At 47.9% G+C, this 19,800-nt stretch overlaps 2 protein-coding genes across 2 annotated transcripts in view; one reads left to right on the forward strand and one right to left on the reverse strand.

The window, feature by feature from the left end:
- Window positions 1-1,486: 1,486 nt before the first annotated feature.
- LOC134010107 (interferon-induced very large GTPase 1-like) lies at window positions 1,487-6,779 on the forward strand. Its single transcript, XM_062449975.1, has 2 exons — window positions 1,487-1,507; window positions 2,180-6,779. Exons 1-2 carry the CDS (start codon window positions 1,487-1,489, stop codon window positions 5,777-5,779), a joined length of 3,621 nt encoding a protein of 1,206 aa, XP_062305959.1. The 3' UTR covers window positions 5,780-6,779.
- A 2-nt stretch (window positions 6,780-6,781) lies between these two features.
- The window catches only part of nlgn2a (neuroligin 2a), a 32,337-nt gene continuing 19,318 nt past the window's right edge, over window positions 6,782-19,800 (reverse strand). The window contains exons 2-6 of the mRNA XM_062449976.1: window positions 17,490-17,675; window positions 13,609-13,874; window positions 13,329-13,482; window positions 12,525-12,891; window positions 6,782-12,377 (exon numbers count right to left, since the gene is read on the reverse strand). Coding sequence (XP_062305960.1) covers window positions 11,543-12,377; window positions 12,525-12,891; window positions 13,329-13,482; window positions 13,609-13,874; window positions 17,490-17,675 — 1,808 coding nt within the window. The 3' untranslated portion in view covers window positions 6,782-11,542. The remainder of the gene's footprint in view (window positions 12,378-12,524; window positions 12,892-13,328; window positions 13,483-13,608; window positions 13,875-17,489; window positions 17,676-19,800) is intronic.

Below are 19,800 nucleotides of genomic sequence, written 5' to 3' on the forward strand. Positions count from 1 at the left end.
TATCAGTGGTAATCCTTAATGTTGTAAATAAGTTACTGAAACCTGATTAAAGGCACAATATGAATTCAACTTCATGTGCCACATCTAAATAGAACTGTGCTTTGGTGATATAAACTGTGGTTGTCCTTTAATAGCAACATGGGATGAACTGTTAACCTAATTCGGTCCTCATCTGAGCATTATTTGTCTCTCACATACAAGAAATTGGAAACCACTGACCCTTAATGTTCGCACTGTAACCTTTCAGAACCATAATGTGTACCATAATGTCCATCAGCAGTGTTTAGAAAGACTCTGGGCTGAATGCAACTGCACTGCACTGGGGGCCTGTAGGGCAGCGTGGACTCTGACTCTGGAGGAGCGGTACTTCCTGTAGGCGGCCATGACAGCAGCCAGGAGGGAGAGTGCAGCTGTGACCCCCAGGACCACAGACACTGTAGACTCTGTACCTCTGACCCCAGACACCACAGACACTGTAGGCTCTGTACCTCTGACCCCCAGGACCACAGACACTGTAGGCTTTGTACCTCTGACCCCCAGGACCACAGACACTGTAGGCTCTGTACCTCTGACCCCCAGGACCACAGACACTGGAGGCTCTGTACCTCTGACCCCCAGGACCACAGACACTGTAGGCTCTGTACCTCTGACCCCCAGGACCACAGACACTGTAGACTCTGTACTCTGACCCCCAGGACCACAGACACTGTAGACTCTGTACCTCTGACCCCCAGGACCACAGACACTGTAGACTCTGTACCTCTGACCCCCAGGACCACAGACACTGTAATCTCTGTACCTCTGACCCCCAGGACCACAGACACTGGAGGCTCTGTACCTCTGACCCCCAGGACCACAGACACTGTAGGCTCTGTACCTCTGACCCCCAGGACCACAGACACTGTAGACTCTGTACTCTGACCCCCAGGACCACAGACACTGTAGACTCTGTACCTCTGACCCCCAGGACCACAGACACTGTAGACTCTGTACCTCTGACCCCCAGGACCACAGACACTGTAATCTCTGTACCTCTGACCCCCAGGACCACAGACACTGTAGGCTCTGTACCTCTGACCCCCAGGACCACAGACACTGTAGACTCTGTACCTCTGACCCCCAGGACCACAGACACTGTAGACTCTGTACCTCTGACCCCCAGGACCACAGACACTGTAGGCTCTGTACCTCTGACCCCCAGGACCACAGACACTGTAGACTCTGTACCTCTGACCCCCAGGACCACAGACACTGTAGACTCTGTACCTCTGACCCCCAGGACCACAGACACTGTAATCTCTGTACCTCTGACCCCCAGGACCACAGACACTGTAGGCTCTGTACCTCTGACCCCCAGGACCACAGACACTGTAGACTCTGTACCTCTGACCCCCAGGACCACAGACACTGTAGACTCTGTACCTCTGACCCCCAGGACCACAGACACTGTAGGCTCTGTACCTCTGACCCCAGGTACGGCAGAGGGATGGACAGGGGTCACACTGAGGTCAGGGGCCAAGTTTTGGTCAATTATAGAGTGACTATAATTCTGCCGCCGCCCGTCTCGCACTGCACCAGACACCCATGACCCCTCCTGCGGATGGTGAGCCCACTGGAAGGGGGTCCCACGTTGTCTCTTCGGGCTGTGCCCGACCGGGCCCCATGGGAAAAGGCCCGGCCACCAGGCGCTCGCCATCGAGCCCCACCCCCGGGCCTGGCTCCAGGGGGGGGCCCCGGTGACCCGCTTTCGGGCAGGGGCAACTGAGAACCATTGTTAGTTTTCTTCATGGTAGTTTTTTGAGCCACGCTTTGTCTGATCCTTCGCCTGGAACCTGTTTGCCTTGGGTGACCTTACCAGGGGCATAAAGCCCCCGACAACATAGCTTCCAGGATCATTAGGACACGCAAACCCCTCCACCGCGGTAAGGTGGTGACTCAGGGAGGGGGCATTGGGAGAAAACATGCAACACATGTGCATTGGGAGAAATTCCTTGTGCACTTCACTTCCTTGTGGAATTCTTTATAATGTTTTGGGTTACAAGAAGTACAACACTTTTGCCTGGGTTTCCAGTTCAACAACTTTAAGTTCCTCATCCCACAGTTCTGACTACTTTGTTGACTGTATTTTATCAGTGGTAATCCTTCATGTTGTAAATAAGTTACTGAAACCTGATTAAAGGCACAATATAAATTCAATTTCATCCTGGTGGATGAAGATTGCCAGGAATGTCAGACTGCCAAGCAAAATGCTATCACTTCAAACATACCTGACACATTTAGGTACAAAGAAAGTCAACTACCCTTGCAAGGAAAAATGTGGAAAAAGCTAGCTCAATTAGAAAAAGAACAATGCCGACAGCGAGACATTGGTGCTAAAAGCCCTGAGATGTACAAGAGTGAGCTCAAAGTTAAGAAAACACAACTCAGGGAAAAACAGGCTGCATATGACATGTCTAAAGCAATGACCTGCTTCATCAGTGCCATATCAACACCTGGATTAGAAAGGTCCTATGTCTTGAAATGGATGCGAATGAACCTTGACAATCTGTCCCGTGAAAGCCTCAGTGGTCTTAGGGAGCAGTATAAAGAAAAATGTCAAAACTCCTCAGAAAACAAAGAAGACATCAAAGATCTTGACAAACAGATTTCAAACAGTTCCCTAGGAACTGAACATTTTCTCCGTGAAATGGGTCAGCTCTATGAATCTTCAGTCTTACTCCCAGAGGGTGAGGTATCACGGCAACAACTTCTCCATCTTCCCAAGCTATGTGCAGAGTTACTCCTGGATGGATATCCCCTGGAACTGGTGGACGGAGATGCATCCAACATACCACTGAGATGGGTGAGTGATGTTCTGTGTGAACTTGATGCCTTGGTGAAGCCAAAGAACAAGATCATGGTGATCACAGTTCTAGGAGTCCAGAGTACAGGGAAATCCACTCTCCTCAACACCATGTTTGGGGTCCAGTTTGCAGTCAGTAGTGGAAGATGCACAAGAGGGGCCTTGATGCTGCTCATCAAGGTTAAAGAAGACTTCAAAAAGCAACTTGATTGTGATTTTGTAGTGATCATTGACACAGAGGGTCTCAAGTCACCAGAGCTTGCACAGCTAGATGATAGCCACGAGCATGACAATGAGCTGGCAACGCTTGTGATAGGGCTAAGTGACATCACAATTATCAATATTGCCATGGAGAACTCGACAGAGATGAAGGACATCCTGCAGATAGTGGTCCACGCTTTCCTCAGGATGAAAGAAGTAGGGAAAAAGCCCAAGTGTCAGTTTGTGCATCAGAACGTGTCAGATGTTTCTGCACATGACAAGAACATGAGAGACAGGAAAATGCTGTTGGAGCAGTTGAATGAAATGACCCAAGCAGCAGCCAAAATGGAAAACAAAGAAGAGAATAAGAACTTCACTGATGTGATCGAGTACAATCCAGACACAGGCAACTGGTACATCCCTGGACTGTGGCATGGAAACCCACCAATGGCACCAGTCAACGCAGGGTACAGTGAAGCGGTCTTTGAGCTCAAAAGAAACATGGTCCAAGTTTTGCAAAGATGTGACATATCTAAAAACAACATAATGGAGTTTCTGGAGTGGACAAAAAGCTTATGGAATGCTGTAAAATATGAGAACTTTATCTTCAGCTTCAGAAACAGCCTTGTGGCCGATGCCTACATGAAGTTGTGCACCAAATTCAATAAATGGGAATGGGAATTTAGAAAGCACATGTACACATGGGTTGCAAATGCTCAAACAAAGATATCCAACTTCAGAACAATTCTTGATGAATTTCAGACATCAGATATTGAAGAATTACTTGTCGACTTGAAAAGCAAAGCCTTGTCACAAATCTCAAAGTGGGAGAAAATCCTTCTTGACAACTTGACCAAGTACTATGAACAAACGGAAGGTCATGTTTGTCTAGTTGAGGGGTATAGAGAAACGTTCTCTAACACTGCAAAGAGCCTTCGAAGAGAAATGGAGAACTCTGTGCTCAATCAACTGGAAGCAGCTGTTGAAATCAGAAAGGGAATGTGCAGTCTTGAAACTATCAAGGAAAACCACACAATCAAACTGGAACAGAGGGTGCTTGAACTCCTTGAGGAATGTAGAAAAAGCAAAGTTCAAAAGTCCGACAAAGATCTTGACAGAGATTTTGACAAAATGTGGGATACAACTGTGAAGGAGTTGTCTTTCAAGGGACTAGACCCAAAAGATGTTGTGGAAAAGGTGTTGAAGCAGCTTCGCTTGAATCTAAAACAGAGAGCAAGCCCCTTAATCAAGACAGTAAATAACATTAAATTGAATCAGTGTGGGGTAGAGCCATTCGATGTGCCCATTGATGGCTTTTTCAAGAAAGTAAAACATGCCGTAATAAATATGTTTTACTTGGACGATCACATTTCGAAACTCCAAGCACTTGCAGACAGTATTATATATGCATGCTTACTGTTAATTAATGACAAAGTACAAAAGGAGACTGACTACCATGACAATGACATCCAAGAGGTCCTGCACATTATTGACGAAAGGTTGTCTGCTAGCAGAGATCCTCAGACCAACTGTGAATTTGAAGTCAAACTCAAGTTACATATTTGTGGAATTGCATCAAGGCAATTACAGGAAATGCATGGACATTTCATTGAAGTCAATGACCCACGCCGATGCCTTGAGCAATACAGAAACAAGTACCATGATGATTTCAAAGACTTGTTTAACAAACGAGACCAATGTAAGACTAAAGCAGAAGAATTCACACAACTATGCCTCAAACCTGCAGTGGAAGCCAATGTCCTCAACTCTTTAGGTCCAGATATTGTAGATGAAATGCTGACTGGAAGAAATGCTCTTCAATTTAGCACTCGTGCATTTTTTCAGTATTCTGTCTTGAAACATTTGATCTCCGAGTTCAGGTTTGAGAACTACTATGTCAGCTATATTGTTTCCTATGAAGAATACGTAAAAAAATGGATATATAATCAAATCAAGGAACATCTTTCAAATGGGTTGAAAATCTGGGAATTACAGCAACGCCATCTTAAAGCAAATATTCAAAATATAACTGATGCCATCACGAAGATGCAAAAAGACAAAAACTGCAATTTGGAGAAATATGTTCAGAATATTTGCAAGGAACTTGGAAATACATTGGTTATTCCCAAAGATGCTTTAAGTGCATTCATGATCCTCAATAATGCTGACCAAGAGCAGTTTGCCCAGTGGCTCAAAAAATCCATTGAGGAAATGGAACAATCCTTAATGATCAAGCTACAAAAACAGAGTGTACAGAGTATACTGGAAGCATTGAGAATCAAACCACAAGATATCCTTTTTAACCGAGTGTTTGGATGTGGCATGCAGTGTCCATTTTGTAAAGCACCATGTGAGGCAGGTGGCAAGGCCCACACAGACCATTTTGCCTCAGTACACCGGCCACAGGGTCTTGGCACATATAGGTTTTTACATTCCAGAAAATTAGATACTGATATTTGCTCTTCACTTGTGTTCTGTGAAGGTTGTTTCTGTTGCTATGAGACAGATGAAGAAAACCACCCTTACAAAAAGTACCAAGAGATTTATCCAGACTGGCACATTCCTGCAGATCCCAGTATCCAGGCCTCAGACTACTGGAAATATGTTATGACTCATTTCAACAAAAAGTTTGCCAAAGAGTACAAGGCTTTACCTGCAGATATCCCCCCAGCTTGGAAAAACATCACAAAAGAACAGGCAGAAAATAGCCTCAAAGAGTGTTTTAGCATAAAATGAGACTCCACCTGTCTCAAAGAGGGCAGTCTCAATATATTTTCACATATAACTTTTCATAATAGTAGTGAGAGCAGAACTCATTTAACCAAGACTTAAAAATTAGGTTGATGTTTTGGTTCCAGTTACACAACACTTGGCCTGTACTGTACTTCAAATAATAAGACAACACTACTTGATAAATTGATTGTGTGAATCACATTGGATGACATTGTCACTGATAACCGTGCTGTCTTATTGAAGCTTTGCCTTCTTGTGACAAAGATTGTTGGCCTTCTTGATACTGTTTCAAGTATTTGTTTATCATGTTTGTTTTTCTTCTTTTATCTTTATGAACATTTAGTGTATTTGAAGTAACTAATCATATGTAGTCGATTATATGAATTCAAATACCGTACTAATAACTGAATATGTTTTGTAGGTTTTACTGGTGGTTTGGACCTTGCTTTAAAATGAAAAAATGTTTGATAGTTGTCTTTTGTTTATGATTGTTTTTCCTCACAAGAGCATGGATTATTTTAACATGTTCTAATGTGGTTTAAGTTCTTTATACTCACTTGTATTTTATGTAATCAAGAATTTGTCTAGTAGAATAATTCAAATACCTCACTGGTAACAAACATTCTAACGGTGGTTAGCCTTCTTGGGATAAACCGACACATTTTTGTTGTGTTTCTTTAGTTATTCTTCTAAAGAAAGATTATTTGATTGTGCCTTAATGTGGTGGAATTGCTTTACAGCCACTTCTTCAATTCGATGTAATCAAGCATTTGTAGTCCACTATGTAATGTGATTCAGGATACGATGAGATGCAAATACAGTGTATGTAACTCTTAATGAACACTTGCATCCCACACAAGGAAAGCATCAAATATTATTTCCATCTGTATGATTCTAATGTTTCATTCTAATGATTTGTAATATTCTGAAGAGACTTTGAACTGAAAAGCTTCCACGTTTTCACGTTGCAGAGGTTTAATAAAGAGTCAAAATCACCAACCTAGCTATGAAGACTGTCTTTAATGATCTCCGGATCAGAATCACAGCATACAGTGTGTAATAACTTCTAAAGTAAACAGAAATATCATCACCTTATTTATATAAGTTTATCTTTAACTTTTTTTTTTTCTTCATAATAATCATATTTTTTTAAACTCCATTATTAACATTGTTCTTCATCTCAAGTCTTGGGTTTCAGAATTCAGCAAAGAAAGTAAAAACAAGACAACAGGTGCAAATTTCCTATGCAGACAGAACAGACATCTAGTTTAGGGTGTGTAGCCTATCCCAGGGGTGTTGGACATAAAAATTAAACATATTATCATTATTATTATGTGCTTCAGTGTAACTGGCCTACTGCTATGTACTCTATAGCTCTGGCCAAAGATGCCAGAGGCGTGGTCAGACCATACAGGAAGTTCAGCTGCTTTGATCCTGTATTTTTGCTACCTTGTTTATGACCTGTCATCCCACCCAGAAAATGGTAGATCTGCAGATGAACTGCTGTAATGAGAAACACAGTTTGTCAGTTAAAAGTACAAATAAATTGTGGTCACTACACCACGCTGAAACTAATTTCTTCAAGGTATGATGAGGAATAGCACACTAAAATCCAATATGGATTTCATTTGGTCAGGTCACATGTTTTAAGTTGTTAAAGTAAATTAAGAATACTACTAAATCTCTGCCAAAGAAAATGGACTATATATACTGTAGGTACTGAAATCAATCCTCTATATCTTCCTGTCTTTCTACCTCACACTCACACACACACACGTGCACATTTACACATACAAAACACACATACAAACACCCCTCATACAGAGGTATACCACTACTGTTCATGGGCACACACACATTGTAACACAGTGTACCGGATGGGACATTAGAGCCGTCTGTGTGATCTCCTATGTGGATACGAGGCATCTTAGGTTGTAAAAGCCCTCATTTCTCCATCTGTGACACTGTGGCTACAGGTGAGCTTCGGAGGCAGACTTCCACCATGTGAGAGAGTAAGCTCTGTACCACAAGGGGAAGGTATCCGACATCATGGGTGAGAAATCTGACCATGTACTGTAAAAAAAGGCCCTGGCATCTTCTATGCATACCCTACTTTGTGAATTGGGTTTAAAAACCACATTTCCCAGGGGGCCACAGGGTGGAGATGAATCCCTGCTACTTGGTGCTTAATTTGACCAGATGAAAAGTCATTATGACGCTACATACATCTTACTCTTTATGTTGTTCAGAATCACAGACCATAATCGATACTCTTATCTACGCGTGTACGGCCAGAACACCACAGAACTAACAGAACCGGAAGGAACCGGAATCTAGTGTATGAGGAGACCCCTTAGAATGGGTCCACGAAAGAAAACAGTGAGCTGTCTGATGTCAGTTGAGATAATACCTGCGGAGGGCTCCCCTCATCAACTTGCACCTGTTGTCTGATAATTGTCACAAACTAAATATCGTTCATTCACTCATAAAACAAACAAGAAACTTAATATTTACAAATATTTTTGTCTGTTTGTTGTTACACTTAAAAATGTACAGTTATGCCCCTCTTTTGCCAGACGTGTCTCTCCATGATCTCTGTGCATGACCTCTGGTGGTTGGAGCTTCCACTGGTGCAAGGGGGGTAGCTCTGCTGAGTTCCCCCACTGTGGCGCCCCCTAGTGTTAGAAGCTTAGAAAACAGACAAGGAAAAGAAGACAGAAAAGGAAATAGTCTGTTGCTGTTCATCTCCAGTTGCTGAATTGGTGTCGATTTTGGTGGTACCGTCATTTCTCTTTGCCAACCACCTATTGTCCTCTTTTCAACAGAGTACGTATAAAACAGTTCACAGAGGCTGGGGGGGGGGGCACCTGGACCCTGGACAGGAAATAACTGACACACTCGCTAATCCTTAACAAGATGGCAGCAAATGTTGCAGGTCCATATTGCCTTCCGACCCTCCAGCCTTCTCTCTCTCTCTCTGTCAGACCTTTCGGTGAGTTCAAGGCTGCAACAACCTAGATGCTTTCCCAGAGTCTCTCGGTCCAAAGTCTCCCAGGACATAGCTTGTTGTCCAATAGGATTTATCTGCAGTACTATTAAAACAAAATGTCAGCCTGGTACCAGTTCAAGCTCTGGCTCCTATGCCAGGATATCAGGCAGTAGTAAACTAGAAACCAACCAAACACTGAAAGCTATAACACAAGCAGACACGAGACACATTTGCTAAAGTTTCCATCTTCAACATGAGCTGTGGATCAGGTCGCCGTTTTGCCGTGGTGGTTTAGCACATGACCCGTGACCCCTGTCACATGACATTACATAAAAGAAATCAAGTCTCTCCCATATGTACCAAAATAAACCCAAAAAGGGAGAAGAGGGAGGAACGGAAAAGGACAAGTCAATCATTTTGCTCCTACAGTACCCTGGTCGAGGGATTGTCAATTCCTCTTCCTCCCTCTTCATCCCCCTCCTCTTCCTCTGACAGATGCTGACAGAGCCGGGGCCAGGTGTGCTTGGTGTTACCTGTGTGTGGTGCAGTCGTGACGTCTGGTAGGTGGTCTGGATATGAGATGCTCAGTGATGCAGACTGGAGCTAGCCTGCCTGCCCCCTGGGTATACAGAGCGTGGAGAGCTGGACGGAGAAGCTGAACGAAAGGGTGGAAGGTATAAAATGGGTTAGGGGTAAACAACTGGATTGTTATTTCGAAGTCTGGGATTGTGACGGCATGGGGGTTAGCCTCGGAGATGGGATGTCTGTCTGTTTCTCTCTCTCTCTCTCCTTCTCTCTCTCTCTCTCTCTCTCTCTCTCTCTCTCTCTCTCTCTCTCTCTCTCTCTCTCTCTCTCTCTCTCTCTCTCTCTCTCTCTCTCTCTCTCACACACTCACTCCATCATCCTGTCTGTGCTCTCTAATTAGGCCTACCTATGCCCCTGTGAAGCAATTCTGACATGCTGCAGTACACACACACAAACACACACACACACACACACACACACACACACTCGCTCATCAAACAGAATATGTATGTGCTGGAAATAGAAACACAGGCAGCCAGAGTAGGGAAGAGCGCGAGAGGGAAAATGAAAAGAGGGAAGGAGAGAGGAAGTGAGCCGCCTGCTCCTCGTACATCTGAAGTGATGAAGCCAAGCTGGGGCCGACCGGCCGACACTGGAGCTGAGAACTTGATCTGGAGAACACGCACCACTCGAAGACAACGGAGGGAAGGAGACAGGAGTGAAGGCCTAGGCAGGGGGAGATCTACTGGGAAGTGGGGGTGGTGGTGGGGGGGGGGGGGAGGTGGGGTCGTTCTCCTACTCCTTCATAGGCTGCTAAGTAGTAACCAGTGTGAGAGACGTTTCGTACCTTGTTTTGTTTTTTGTACTGGTGTGTGTCATCTTTTGGGGTGTTTACCCACTGTGACTCTGACATGTTTGTGTTGTTGAGGAGAGGGAGAGTGAAGAGGGAGGGGTCTGTGTAGAGGGAGGGGTCTGTGTAGAGGGAGGGGTCTGTGTAGAGGGAGGGGTCTGTGTAGAGGGAGGGGTCTGTGTAGAGGGAGGGACACCTCGGAGGGTCTCTGTGGAGATGACACTTAAACACAGCAGGATGGGGAGGCGTTCCTGACCAGAAACTGCCCACCCTGACAAAGAAGCGTGCACATGTGAACACTGACTATCCGGTATCCTTCTCGCCTACCCCTTCATCATCATCATCATCCTTATCATCATCATCGTCATCTTGAAAAATAAGTCATGCATAGATCCTCCAATGAGAAAACCATGTTATATACTTTCTTCTTTGTACACATGTATATATAACTATATATATAATTCTATATCTATATATTTAGAAATCTTTCCACAAAAAAAGGAAGAAAAGAATCGTAAGCAACGACTGTACGGCTGGAAAAAAAAGAAAAAGAAAAAAAAGACGAGAGAAAAGGCCGGTTTGGCACTTTCCGTCGACACCCAGCATACAGTGCATGTAGAACAGCACGGTACCCTCAAGAACCGCAGTCGATATAGAAGACTCGGTTCTAGAATGTCCCCATTTCAGCCCCGTCGATGGGGAACCCCACAAGAGTTCATACTTGGCACCATGAATGCTGGTGGAACGAGAGTTGATCAGAACATCAGTGTTAATGTTAATTGTATTTACTGGGAGCCTGGCTTCAAAACCAAAACAACAGGCAGGATCCAAACGTTTGTGACATTCCAAGAGGGTCTCCAGGGCTCGGAGAAGGACAATGAATGACAACCACATGTGAGGCAGAAAGAGACAGAAGGAATGAGGAGATAGTCATTGAAACTGTGTAGCGACAAAACACCCTCCTTTTTTCATTTCCTCTCCCTGTCCCCCTCAAAGCACACGGGGGACTAGAGAGAGAGGGGGATGAGAAGAACAACAAACATGAACCTAAAACGGTTAAAAGGATCTGATGTCCACTGGTGTTGGGCTGTAGTGTGATTGAGAGAAAGGGAGACCCTCTTCAAAAAAAATCTAATCAAAAGTTTCTTTGAACATCCACACCCCCACAAACTCCTCTCCCCCTTCCCCCGTCACCTCGCGGTTCAGCCGCACCTCCGCATGCCCCCCCAGCAGAGGGCGCCGTGAGGCATGGGACACAAAGCCAGGTAACCGGGGGCCAACGTCCTCGAGGGAGGAGCCGGAGAGCGAGCGAGCACGCGCGCGTGAGAGAGAGAGAGAGCCATCCAGGTCCTGTACAGGCGGTGGTCCACCAGGTGGCGCTCTGCCGCCTCTCTCCTGCCTACTATACGCGGGTGGTGGAGTGGGGGTGCGGCAGGGTGTTGTTGTGGCCGGTGGAGGGGTAGGTGTTGAAGGCCTGCAGGGGCTGCATGCCGGTGATGGTGCTGGGGATCATGGTGATGGTGTTGGGGGTCATGAGCGGCACGTCGTCGGGCGCCCGGCGCAGCGCCAGCGTGTAGTCGGGCGGGCAGGCGGGCCGCAGGATGTCGTGGGGGCGGAGGGGCTCCATGTCGTGGTGGGCGTCGTGCTCCGAGTGCTTCATCTGCAGCGACATGATCTCCTCCTCCTGGCTGTGGGCCAGGTCGTTGGCCGGGCCGCCCCGCTGCGGCGAGAGCCGGTGGCGGCGCATCTCGTGGCGCTTGTCCCGCTTGTAGTAGAGGGCGGCGAACGCCAGGATGTTGAGGAAGAGGAGCGACGCGCCCACCGCCACCGTCACGCTCAGCTCCGTGGAGTAGTCGCGCATGTCGCCGGGGAACAAGGGGCTCAGCGGGCCCTCCGAGTCCTCGGGGTCCGGGTCGGAGGGGTAGGTGGGGTAGGGCCGGCGGGTGGGGCGGGGGCCGGGGCGGGCCGTGCCGTGGGCGGGGCCCTGGCCAGGGCCCGGGGGCAGGCGGGTGGTGGTGGAGCTGATGAACTCCTCGTGGAGGCTGTGGAGGTGGGGCACCAGCTCCAGCCAGAAGGCCACCTTGTTGGCCCGGTAGTTGTCCTTGACGCGAGGCTTCAGGCCGATGTGGAGGTACTGCTTGTCCTTGGAGTTGAACTTGGTCCAGATGACCTCCTCAAAGCGGTTGGGCTTGGTGTGGATGAACTTGGTGTCCTGGGGGACCGGCAGGTTGGGATCCCTGTAGAGGTGGAGGAAGAAAGGGAAGGAGAGAGAGAGAGTAAAACTGAGGTAGATAAATGACACACATCAGACCCTCACACACCAACGACAAACCCTCCACAATCCGAGTCGGTCTCGACCAATCTCGGCATCTGGCCGAACCTACCCGGTCTTGGCGAAGTTGGTCCAGTAGGTCATCACCACGGCGCTGAGCATCACGTCGTTCTTGGAGAAGTTGCAGGGGAACAGGTCGGTGGCGCCGATCATGGGCACGCCGAACACGTAGGGGATCTCGTCGCCGTGCGCCGCGTCCGCCCACTCGGGCCTCGTCTCCGTCTGGCAGTGGTGGTAGAAGGTGTAGAAGTAGACGGGCGACTGGAACTCGGCGTGCAGCTTGGCCGTGGCCACCGCCGGCGCCACCCACTGGTGGTCGGTGAACAGGGCGAGGAGGGTCTTCCTGCGCATGTCCCCATTGTCGCGGTCGGCCCAGTCCGTGTACATGAACTTGATGGTCTCTCTCAGGATGTCCTTACCTGGGGGGGGGAGGGGAGGGGGCCCGGGTTAGTAACTGTGTGTGTGTGTGTGTGAACGAGAGACAAAAAGGAGAGAGAGAAGGAGAGAGAGAGACAGAGAGAGAGAGAGAGAGAGAGAAGTAGAGAGAGAGAGAGAGAGAGAGAGAGAGAGAGAGAGAGAGAGAGAGAGAGAGAGAGAGAGAGAGAGACAGAGAAGGAGAAGGAGAAGGAGGGAAGAAGAGAGACAGAGAGAGAGAAGGAGAGAAGAGAGACGGAGAGAGAGAGAGAGAGAGAGAGAGAGAGAGAGAGAGAGAGAGAGAGAGAGAGAGAGAGAGAGAGAGAGAGAGAAAGGGGAGAGAGAGAGAGACAGAGAAAGAGAGAGAGAGAGACAGAGAGAGAGAGTGTTTGTGGGTCACATTGCCAATCTGTAATCAGCAGCATCCTCTCTGTGGACTCACCCTCGGGGTAGCCATACAGGTTGTCCACAAAGTTGGAGATGGTGTAGTCGAAAGCTGCGGCGGAGATGCCGTCATTGTCCTCGCTGTCGTCCACGAACTTCAGGCCCTCTCCCTGGTTCACCCCGATCAGGATGTCATAGTTCAGGAACTCCCCCTGGTGGACGAGACAGGGAAGTGCACTTTATACATCACCGACAGACAGCAGCGATGATGGAAATCGGAATGGAAATCTCTCTCTCCCCACCCGTCACCCCCCCCCCCCTTCCACACACACACACACCTGCTGCATGAGGATCTCCGGGTCGTCCGGCACCACATCTCCGTCCACCACGGGCCCGAAGGCGATGTGGTAGCGGGCCGGCTGGATGTCCTGGTCCACCAGCTCCCGGAAGTTCTTCCTCCTCAGGCAGTCCACCAGGTCGGCCGTCTCAGTGTAGGTGCAGCCCACCTTGCGGGCCAGGATCTTGGTGTACTTCAGGGGCTGGTAGTTGACGGACCAGCTGGAGATGGCGGAGCCGCTCTGGGCTATGGCCCGCTGGAACAGCCCTGGGGGAGAGAGGGGGGATGGAGGTGCTTTAGAAAAGGGAGGAGCGGGAAAGGCGAGTGAAGGAAAGAAAAAGAAAGGAAAAAAAGGGAGGAAGAATATGAGGACCGGCCCTTTAAGGTCACACTGTCTTCTAGAAGAGATAGAAGGGGAGCGGGGGGTGTGGTTATAAAGAGGTGTGGCTGTTCTGGCTGTTCTGGCTTAGTACGGTTGTTTCAACATATAATTCTGGACAAATAATGACAAGTGCTCCAAGACCAAGGATGTGAAATGATTTACAATGCCTTGGGAATAGCTAGTGAGGTTGTTAAAGATCCATTATTGGGTGTGCTCAAGCCTTCGGCGAGAGCACAACCTTTGTTCTCTCACATATATATTTATTTATTTATTGTTTATTTTCGCCCCCCTAAAACTCAGTCAATATTTGGCCTACATACACAACGGCGGTGTCAAAAGGTTCGTCTTGGTAGCGATTGCGTTGCTTCTATTGGAATTTAAGTTCCGTTGCATGGTTTGGGCTTAAGTTAAGTTTTTGTGGCGAAAAGTGAAGCTAACGGTGGCTAATTTGCTAGCCACAGTCACTGACGTTACTAACGTCACTACGTCACTAACGTCACGAAAACACGCGTGACTACCTGTAGCAGAACATTCGTTTCGCATCTGTTAACTTGGGGGATAGCTAGGCTAACTATAGCTTTACTGCAAGGCAGCTGCAGGAACGCCACAAGCAAAGAGGCCAGGGTGATAATTATTTACTCATTTTACTTTGTGATATGACACACAATTGTGATGTGTAATGTACAATATTAGCTGATATTATTAAGGAAGTAAGCCCACATCTACTTTCGGAAACGGTAGTCTACTATTTCACTGAAATATTAGCATCATGACATTAGCCTCTGTTGCCCGGGCAACACATACTACAGTGGTCTATGATGTAGCGTTATCTGTTTTCAATCGTTAAAATAAACATTCCTCACATATACATTTTCGTTGTAGGATTTATTATGACATTAGATTACAAGTAAACGATTTGTGGGTGAAATTATCATTACCTGTGGTTTCAATCCAGTGTATCACTGCAACGCTGTAGCCTACGCGAGACACACGACAAAAACATCTAACATACACAGCTGTTTAGGAAGTCAAACGGCGACAAAACATGTTCGGCACTCCCCTTACTTAAATCAAAAGTCTATCTAACTACTAACCTGAACTTCATTGCCACAGCCTAAACGTTGTCAATCTGTTCATGAAAATAATTAATTTCAGCCTAAACCGTACAACGGAACGTTTAATCGAATTCAACCAATGCAATCGCTACCGAGACGAACACAGCAGTAGTCTAGTACTGTACTGTAGTAGAATTTACAGGGGCAGCTTCTCCACACAGGGCTATATCGCATTTTGCGTTGTTACCTTACAATGATCGCTACCAGTGAGCTTTTTATGAATGAGCGATTTTCCACTAAATAAATGTCAAGCTTATTTACGTTTTGGGGGGCATATTTTCAGTTAGCAGATGGTACTGTTTGAATCGCGATTCCATCTTCTACTGCCGGTAACGTCGTAGAATAATCTTCAAAGGGGGTTCTTTATTAATGAATGAATGCAATGAGTAGGCTAAATGCATGAAAATATCACTAGAAGGGAAAAACTTAAAAGGACGTTTAAGTCATAGAGATTAGGTCAATTTGTACACCGGTCTGCCAAATTTATTCGTTTTGATTCAACGATGAGGCTGCCTCTTGCAGGGGAAATGAGAAGACATCCATTTCATTCTACACTTCACTCGTATTTTCAATTGTAAATGAGCAGCAAAAAAAAATGCTTTTAAATCTATGTAATCTTTATAAATCGTCAGGTGGCTGAGTGGTGAGGGAAGCGGGCTAGTAATCTGAAGGTTGCCAGTTCGATTCCCGGCCATGCAAAATGACGTTGTGTCCTTGGGCAAGGCACTTCACCCTACTTGCCTCAGGGGGAATGTCCCTGTACTTACTGTAAGTCGCTCTGGATAAGAGCGTCTGCTAAATGACTAAAATGTAAATGTAAAATGTATAAATAATAAGTATGCATTTTTATATAAAATACAGAAATATCAGTTGTAAAAATGTCATTAAAAAACGGACCCCTGTCCAACCGACGCAAGCAAGCACACCCTACAATTTCCCCAGAAATTGTACCCTCTCTAGTTCTCCTCTTGCCGTCTCTGTTTTTCTCTCTCCCCCCTTCCTCTCTCTGCCTTTCCTTTTCTTTCTCTTTCGCCTCCATCTCTGTCCCTCCCCGGCTCCCCCCACACACTCTCTCTCTCTCTCTGTCTGTATAGTCCTTTCACCTCTCTCTCCCCTCTCCCCCTCTCCTTCTCCCCCTCTCTCTCTCTCTTACTCTCTCTCTCTCTGCTGCAGATAGGCTGGTTAATATTTAAGCAGTGACGCAGAGTCTCTTTCCTATCCCAGGAACATCAATAAATGGAGAGAGAGAGAGGGAGAGAGAGAAAGTAAAACAATCATCTTATTGGCTGCTCTCTCTCTCTGTATCTTCTCCCCCTTGAAGCCTCGTTCTACCTGACTGTTCTCCCTCCCTCTTCCTGCCCCCCCCCCTCACTATGCTCCATAAACCTCTCACCCCCTTCTCCCTCCATCTATCACCCCCCCCCCACACACACACACACACACACACCTCCCCCCGCTAACATACAGTATGGCTGTGATGTCATAGTTGATTTGTGTACTCGTGGCTGACTGGGATATGATTGGTGTCCCTCGAGAAGGGGGATGTTTCATTTCTTACCTGGCGCCCCGAGGGCACTGAGTGACAGGTGTAGTCTGGGGGGGAAGGGTTGGTGTTAGGTGACGATGACGAGGAGGAGGATGATGATGACGGGGTAGTCGGAGGCAGGTAAACGACAGCGGAGAGACAGATGGGATAAAGGAGAGTGAATAGAGACAGGGAGACAGGTGATAGTCATTGGATACACGGGGTGAATGTAGGCCCCATGGGGCTCCACGCCGGAACTCAACCAGTGCAGGTGTGTCGCGTGCAGTTCCGTGAGCTTTGACATGCGTGTAAGTGAACATGTCTCGCGTTCATATGCACAGACTTACACTTTCCAAAGAAATACGCACGCCGGGTTTCAAAATACAGAGATAATGAAGAGATACTACATTCACGTACACGCACACACAGACACACACACACACACGCAGGGTTGTTAGTTCGACAGTCTGCTTGATGTTCAGACAGACGGTGACCCTCGCACACACACGGCAGTGATGATGGGAACACATGTGCAGATGTCAGAACATGCACTCTCTCATCTCTTTCTCCTCGCCTCCTCTTTTATCTGTGCTCTCTGCTCGCAGCTGTCCTCGGGGAACACAAGGGGGTCAAAAGAGACCGTGATCCAACCATGATCAAAGCAAGTGTGTGTGGAGGGTTGGTATTGTTGCATGTCATGTAACCGCAAACAACCCTATGTGGAGCTTGCTCTCCTTGGCTCTTTTGACCTCACCACCTAGCACTGTGTGTATTTGTGTGTGTGTGGGGTGGGGGGATCATATGATACACTCTGATTGGCGGCTCTGTGTGTATCTGCATGTGTGTGTGTGTGTTCTTACCCTCAGAGTGGTGGGAGAGGATGAGCAGGTTGACGCAGGAAGCCCCGGCGCCCGACCCGAAGATGGTGATACGCTCGGGATCGCCGCCGAAGTGCCCGACGTTCTCGTTGAGCCAGCGCAGCGCCTGGATCTGGTCCAGCAGGCCGTAGTTCCCCTTAGCGGACTGGTCCCCTGTGCTCAGGAACCCTGCAGGGGGAGGGGGAGGAGAGGAGGGGGTGGAGAAGAGGAGGAGGAGGGATGAAGGAAGGAGGAGGGGGGGACGGAGGCAGAAGAAGGGGAGGGAGGGGGAGAGGGAGTGAGGGACGAGGGAGAGAAGCCAAGATGTTAATAGACTGTTTATTTAGCCCATCCTGTCACAACAAAATAAAAATGCTCCATAGTCTGGTCAGTAAATCAGCTCGATTGTTAAATGCTCCCGCTCAGGAGAACGACCGAGATGGCCAGGAAGGGTAGAGAGAGAGAGAGAGAGAGAGAGAGAGAGAGAGAGAGAGAGAAAGAGAGAGAGAGAGAGAGAGAGAGAAAGAGAGAGAGATAGAGAGAGAGAGAGAAGGTGGGTGTCCTCTATCCACAGACACAGGCTACACCTGTCAGTCCCACTCCCCCCCCCCTTCCTCATCCCTAACTCCCCTCAGCCCACAGGCCAACACCTCTCATCCGCCCTCCCTAACACACGCTGACCTGCACTGGGCCCCGTAGGAGAGGAGGTGGGAGGGGAGGAGAAAGCCATCCCTGAGAGAGAGGAGGGGTCGGGGCTGTGTGGACGGCCTGTAACACGACTGTGGGGAGACGGCCTCGCTAGAGAGGGCTAGAGGGGAGTCAGGAGGTACGGAGAGAAGGAACTAGGAATGAGGGGAAGGGTGGAGGGAGGGAGGGATGAAGAGAGAAAGATGGGGAGAGAGAGAGGGAGAGAGAGAAAGAGAGGGAGGGAGAGAGAGAGAAAGAGAGAAAGAGAGGGAGGGAGAGAGAGGAAGAGAGAGATAGGGAGGATAGTGGGTGTTCTGTGTGGTCCTGGATAGAGGAGCAGTGTTTCATCTGCCTCCAAGACACCAGGGGTTGGCTCCTAACACTGGGGGAGGCTGATCAAAGGCTGACACTACAGAGAAGACTCCCTTTCACACACACACACACACACACACACACACACACACGCGCACAGGCACGCACAAACAAACACACACACACACATACAAACAAACCCCAAACTCGGCACACCCAGAATACACAATACAAACCAGCACACACACACACACACACACTTGCCACACACGATCAGTCTGTATGTCTGTCTCACACACACAAAGGAAAGACCGGCCTTTGTACATTCCCTAGATAGACCCAGACACACCAAAGCACAAAGAAAGAGAAATATGGAATGTCTTGTTTGTGTGTAGACTGGCACGAGAACAGGAGGATGACTGATGCATTGCCTGTGTCTCTGCATGCATATGTGTGTGTAATCGTGTGTGTGCGTGTGTGCTTGTGTGTGCTTGACAGCTGGACCACACCAGCCATACCTAACGACCAGCTGGATGGCACTATACCTTGTGTGTGTTCATCCTGTTGGCAGCGATGCCAGCCTTGCTTGTGTGTCTGCCGCTCTCACACAGGAGCTGGCAGTCTCTCTGGGTTACAGAGGGGTGTGTGCGTGTGTGTCTGAAGAACAGCCATGTATCTGCCTGTTTAAAAAACCCAGTTATGACTGAATAATACATATAATGGACCCTAACACTCATACCACCATACAACACACACACACGCACACACACACACACACACACACATATAGACACACACAGTTTCTCTTGGTTTCTTCCGGCAGGACTCCAAAAAGTTGGAACTGGTCTCCCCCCCCTCCCCCCCCGCCTTCATTAGCCTGTCAGACTTGTCAAACCTCCCCCCCCCCGCCCCCCAAATACACATACATACCTAAATATGGAGTTACAGTGTCCTGCTACTTTTCACAGCGACAACCAACCTGTCATTCTGGCCCCCCTCCCTCCCTCCCCTCTCTCTCTCTCTACTGCCCACCTCCCTCTCCCCCCCCTACTGCTGACCGCTGAGTGCTTACATGCTTTGCCATTTCAGAAGGAGAGTTGCAAACCACAGGCCACTGTGGAAACAGGAAAGAGCGAGAGAGCGGTTCGACCTCTGTGTCTCTCAGAGCACTTAAGGAGGACGAAAAGACAGTCTCACATGTAGACTCACGTCGACATGCTAATTGACCAATAGGTGACCTTGTGTGGATGTCTCCTCCCCTTATTTCAACTGTCGGAAGATCTGATTGGTCGGCTCTGTCACCCTCGCTTCTCAA

The sequence above is a fragment of the Osmerus eperlanus genome, chromosome 23, assembly GCF_963692335.1.
Source record: "Osmerus eperlanus chromosome 23, fOsmEpe2.1, whole genome shotgun sequence".
Lineage (NCBI taxonomy): Eukaryota > Metazoa > Chordata > Actinopteri > Osmeriformes > Osmeridae > Osmerus > Osmerus eperlanus.